The 6,000-nt window shown below is 49.0% G+C and overlaps 1 protein-coding gene across 5 annotated transcripts in view; it reads left to right on the forward strand.

Annotated features, from left to right (window-relative positions):
- Positions 1 to 6,000, forward strand: part of dync2h1 (dynein cytoplasmic 2 heavy chain 1) — a 169,881-nt gene that overhangs the window by 136,280 nt on the left and 27,601 nt on the right. For all 5 annotated transcript variants that reach the window (XM_061216771.1, XM_061216770.1, XM_061216768.1 and 2 more), the window contains exon 84: positions 2,285 to 2,401. In XM_061216771.1, coding sequence (XP_061072755.1) covers positions 2,285 to 2,401 — 117 coding nt within the window. The remainder of the gene's footprint in view (positions 1 to 2,284; positions 2,402 to 6,000) is intronic.

A 6,000-nucleotide genomic window follows, 5' to 3' on the forward strand; every position in this document is an offset into this window, starting at 1 on the left:
TCGCGGTCCCGCTCTGGTCACTAGAGGCCTGTCAATGTTCCACCCCGGTCACTAGAGGCCTGTCGCGGTCCCACCCCGGTCACTAGAGGCCTGTCGCGGTCCCACTCCGGTCACTAGAGGCCTGTCGCGGTCACTAGAGGCCTGTCGCGGTCACTAGAGGCCTGTCGCGGTCCCACCCCGGTCACTAGAGGCCTGTCCCGGTCTCACCCCGGTCACTAGAGGCCTGTCGCGGTCTCACCCCGGTCACTAAATGCCTGTCGCGGTCCCACCCCGGTCACTAGAGGCCTGTCGCGGTCTCACCCCGGTCACTAGAGGCCTGTCGCGGTCCCACTCCGGTCACTAGAGGCCAGTCGCGGTCTCACCCCGGTCACTAGAGGCCAGTCGCGGTCTCACCCCGGTCACTAGAGGCCTGTCGCGGTCCCACCCCGGTCACTAGAGGCCTGTCGCTCTCCCACCCCGGTCACTAGATGGCCTGTCGCGGTTCCATCGCGGTCGCCCCGCTCCCCGCGGGCGAGGCCTCGCGCTCGTTAGGGGGTGAAGGGATAACGAGGCTGTGAGAGACCGGTTCCACCCCGCGCCTCTCCCCCCCCGAGGGGCCCTCGGCCAATCCAGGCTGACGTGGCGGGGCCGGCTCTCGCTCCCCGTCCCATTTGTCACTGTCAGCCCCGGCGGCCCCTCCGTCCCCTCCCTCCACGCCCCCGCTGTCAGCCGTCACGCAGCCGGAGCGGTGAAAGGCCAACTTTTCTTGTCGAGTTTGCAATCCGTGACCCGCGATGCGCATCGTTCGTTAGGCGCTGTTTTTATGTGTAATTGCGCCGCTCCGCTATAAAACCTTGAGCTGTAAAACCCATGACTGGACACAGCAGGGCGGCTTTGCACAGCAGTTCGGCCTGAATTACAGTCATCTCCAGACCAGGAGAGCTTCCCCTTTCTCCGCTGCCTCTGCTCCGGAGGCCAGCCCGGGTAATCGAATGTTAGCGCGAAGTCCGGCCGAAGCAAATGAAACCCATTCATCAGAGGAGAGGAGAGAATGAAGCATCGCTGAATCGCTTCTCACTTTCTTTCTTTTCTTTGCTGCAGTTTGTCATTGATCAAACCACCGCGTCAGTGCACACCTGCAGAGACTGACACACTTCATCTCTGCAATTTGTCACTTAAACTTTTCCTCATGAAATTCCGCGGGGAAGAGGCCAAAAATGTCAAAAACATGTAGCGCTCTGCGGAGTGAATAGCTTCTCATCTGTCATGCAGTCATTTCCACAAATTCAAATCCATCTGCAGCTTCCCCGAGTTCCATTGAAATCCATCCGTGACTTTTTTCAAACAGGCACTCAAAAAGATCACATATGACCTCCAGCTGTGAAGAATGTTTCGCCTTAGTTTTTGTCGTCCTGAAGATGGAAAAACCCCTTTTGCACATCACTAATGCTTCTCTTCTCAACTTCTCCATGACCGCGTGTCTCACATGATTCATAGCACTTCATTTATCAAAATTCACAGAAAGGAGAAGATTTCCTTCTTGGGGATAGCTTTTATGAGCTTGTGGACATAGTCGATTTTGTTCTTACCCAGATTTGGATAATAATTAATCCCAATTGTGCTAAAACTCAACGTTTGCTTATAATGTGTAATTAACATAGGTAAATGTTTTCACAAGTAGTATAAATGTTTCAGTTTTATGAATTAGATGTTTTTTTGCAGAAGTGGATGGAAAATAAAATTTCAGGACTGGAAAACAAATCCATGGAAGGAAATGGTTGATGCCAGAGTGGCGTGAGATTTGGTGCTCTGTGAGGTCATGTTGCCCCTGTGAACGGGACAAACACGTGGCCGTCAGCAGATGGGTTGCAGGTGTCAGGCTCTCAGGCTGAAAACAGCCGGTTCAAATCGGCTGGACTAATCAAACTAAGAATCTCTTTCCAATTAGGTGTTTATAGGACGTAATGAATCCGTATATTGCTATGATTCGCAGTCATCACAAATCTGTAATATTCTGAATACAATCAGATTGAGGAACTGATGGGAAATATAAATAGGAAACATACACAAAATCTCTAGCCCACGTACGTTTACAATTGAAATATGGAAAGTAATTATTTGTAAGCCTTTTGATTAGATTAGTACAAGCAGACTATATTTGTTTGTGTATTGCAAACTGAATTGTAGTGTATGTTTATCTTAGCCTATTTATTGTGCGAAAGTTATTTTGTTCCACAGTTTCATACAAGCTAATTTTACTGCAATGGAAAAAATATGTTACAGTACCATGGCGCTTGTTTCCTAGGTGATTTCCCAGCTGAGGATTCTGAGCCGGTCGGTTGCAGCTGGGTCCAAATTCGACAGAGAGATCTGGTCCAACGGGCTCTCCCCAGTGCTCAACCTGTGGAAGAAACTCAACCAGGTGAGACACAACCCAGTCCCCTCTCCTCTTTCTGCTCCCATACTATCAGGGCGGCATTGGATCAGGAGGTAAGAGCAGTCGTCTGGCAGTCAGAGGGTTACCGGTTCGATTCCCACCCTGGGCGTGTCGAAGTGTCCCTGAGCCTAACCCCCAAATGCTCATGATGAGCTGGTTGGCGCCTTGCATGGCAGCCAATCGGCATTGGTGTGAGTGTGTGTATGAATGGGTGAATGAGAAGCATCAATTGTACAGCGCTTTGGTTAAAGGCGTTATATAAATTCCAAGCATTTACCATTCCCTCCATCCTGGCCATTCTACCTCTCTCTCATACCCCAAATATCATTCCACCCCTTTCAGCTTTTTTCTTCCACTTTGTTTCTTCGTTCTTTCTTTACTTCTAATCCCCTCAAACCTTCTTTACAAGCAGGGCAACAATCGATGTTTCTCTGAGGAAGGACCTTCTTCAGTCAGTGTGTAGGGACATAACTGACACCACTGAGGAAGGACCTTCGGTCAGTGTGTAGGGACATAACTGACACACCACTGAGGAAGAACTTTCTTCAGTCAGTGTGTAGGGACATAACTGACACACCACTGAGGAAGGACCTTCTTCAGTCAGTGTGTAGGGACTTAACTGACACACCACTGAGGAAGGACCTTCTTCAGTCAGTGTGTAGGGCCATAACTGACACAGCACTGAGGAAGGACCAGTGTGTATCTCTTTAAGTGAACAACTGCCAGTGAAACGTAAGTGTGGAGATACAGGTGTGTTGCAGACCACTGCAGTGCCTTTGGTTTGAATGTTTAGAGACTGAACGGTAAACAAATGTTATGGCTCGGTCTTCAGGGCTGATTAATTGCAGTGCTTACACCACTGAGGGCTCTGTGAGCTCCTCAGAAACGCTCCGCAGCCATTTTGTCCAGAGCAGTGAAAGGGAAAAGGAAATGTTAGAGCTTGTGCGATGGCCTGAGGAGCTTGGCTGGGTAATGATGTTTTGCATTGAATGTCAGTTGTGTTTGAGTATTTTGCCACTGTCTGGAAATCCACAGGGAGCCCTGAGTGCATTTCCCTCTCTTTTTTTCTTTCTGATTTTTTCCCCCTGAAGTTGTTGGAAGTGTTTTCTTCTCCCTTTTCTTTGATATTTCCACACTTGCGCAGTTCTCGCATTGTGTTGCCTCAGAGCTTAAAACTCGTGACACTTTTAAATGGGAAGCAACATTTCTAATCTACGAAACCGCTCCACGCTGTCAAAACTCCATATGCTGTTTCAGATGGGTTTGTCTGAGTAATAGTTCCGTTCTCTCCTCTGTCATGAATGTTGGCTCATGGACAGGACAACTCGGTCATTAAATTAGCCCTTTCGGTCAACGTTCGGTCAACGTTCGGTCAACGTTGACCAGTTTCGGCCTGACCGTGGCCGATTGATCAAGGTAATGGCGCTTAGCTATTTCCAATGTATTGTTCTCACTGTGGTTAAAGGGTATTCAGCGACTGAATACAAAATAATGAATCTGTGCCATCCACAGGCTTGGTATGGACAGTTATATTAGGACATATATTTTAATTATTATTTATTCTCTATAATTTTAGCTTTTTTGGTGTGGTGGTAAGAAGTATTCATTTAAAATTGTTGTAGGGCCAAGCTCTCTTGTAGTGTAGTGTGAGTCAGTGTGTGAATGTGAGTGTGAGTGCATGTGTGTGTGTGTGTGTGTGTGTGTTTGTGTTTCTCTTTTAGTAATATTTTATGTGTGCTGCAGAGAGAGATTCTTGCAAATGGCTGATGGCTGTAATTTGTGAGTATAGTGTGTATTTATGGCCATTCCTGGAAGGAATAGCGGCAGAGACAGGGGACAGATGGTGGAAGCCCATGAACAAAGCTGGCTTGAGGCTTTACACTGCAATAACGCACCTAAGGATCTGTAGAAACACGCATGCGCGAAAACACTCTAATATAAGAACACCTGTTTCAGGAGGATAGCGTGGCAGTTAGATAAAAGAGAAAAATGTAAAATAGTTTTTAAACGCGTTATATTACAGTTCTTAATCCAGAGGAATTAAGGTTCTGTTGCACACACAGGGGCGACCGTTTTCAGCGGGGTAAACGGGAGCCCTGGGAGAAGTGGAAAAGGTTCAGAGGGTGTCCGTCTCCTCCCCTCTCCTCATACAGGCAGTTTATTTTAGCTTCGCTTAATAAGCCGTAGTGCGCGCCTCAGCGGCAGCCTGACCGCCTCCTACACGCGCTCGTTCACACACCGCGGGGAGGTCAGGCCGCCCCGCCGTGCGCTGCGTGGCCCGATGAGTCTGTTTACTGTACGCGGGAACGACGGCGACTATCAGAACCGCCGCCGTCGTCAACAAATCCCACGCTGCCGTGTGTCAGCAGCGCTCGTCTGTCCGCCCGCGCATCACTTCCTCCCACCCCCCCGTGAGGACGCCCCGCATCACTTCCTGCCTCCGAATTAGAGCGAATGCCGCCGCACGCTCTTGAAACTTCGCAGGATCCGGTGGGTGGTGCGCTTATTACTCCAGGGAGTCAGAGAGCAGGATGAGTCTTGTCTTATGCTGCGCTGTGGTTTTATTCCGGGAAAAGTACAAACAGTACAATAGAGCGCTGAAACGTTGCAGTAATCAGATTTTTTTAGCAAATTACTTGAAATGCAAAACAGGTTCTAACATAGCTCTGTCCCACCATGGTAGATATTGTACCATGAGGTTATTCTGGTACAGACAAGAACGCATAAAAGAGACACACATGCACTCACACACACATTCTCACATAGGCCTACACGCATGTGCACATACACACACACACACACACACAGATGTAAGAGACAGACAAATCCTAATAAATACAGGCACAGATGAACAGTTTGCATGTGTTTGTGTGAAACACTAATAATTCCCCTGACCAACTGTGCATCAAGACCTGTGATGCCCAAGGTATTGAAAATAGCACAGAATTGATTTTTCGTGTAGCGCTGAAATTAAAGTAGATTTCAGTTTGCATTATTCATCACCGAGTACGATTTTTGCGTGACATCTTCAGTCAGTATTGTGCTGTTTCTTTAGTTAGTTCATCCCCGGAGGTTCCTGTGACTCCCACTCGTTCAGCCGCGGCTGCAGACGCCGTCATGTCTCCCACGTCTGCCGGCCCCTGTAAGGGCACCCGCATCACTTCCTGTCTCCGCGCCGGAGAGCCTGTTTCTAGCACTGTACAGGAAGCAGTGGGAGGTGAGCTCATTACTCCAGGGAGGCGAGGGAGAGATGAGGAGTCATGTCTTACTCTGCTCAGCACTTTCATCCCAGCAAAGGAGGCAGGGTGAAAATGGGGGCTGGTGGGATTTCCTGCTAAAGCGCTCGTCCCTGATGCACCAACGTGCCCCACGGCCCAAATCACAGCTGCAGTAAAGATGCTCAACCGCAGAGAGCAGCCACTTCAGTAAAGATGCTCAACCGCAGAGAGCAGCCACTTCAGTAAAGATGCTCAACCGCAGAGAGCAGCCACTTCAGTAAAGATGCTCAACCACAGAGAGCAGCCACTTCAGTAAAGATGCTCAACCACAGAGCAGCCACTTCAGTAAAGATGCTCAACCGCAGA

The sequence above is a fragment of the Conger conger genome, chromosome 13 (genome assembly GCF_963514075.1).
Source record: "Conger conger chromosome 13, fConCon1.1, whole genome shotgun sequence".
Classification (NCBI taxonomy): Eukaryota; Metazoa; Chordata; class Actinopteri; order Anguilliformes; family Congridae; genus Conger; species Conger conger.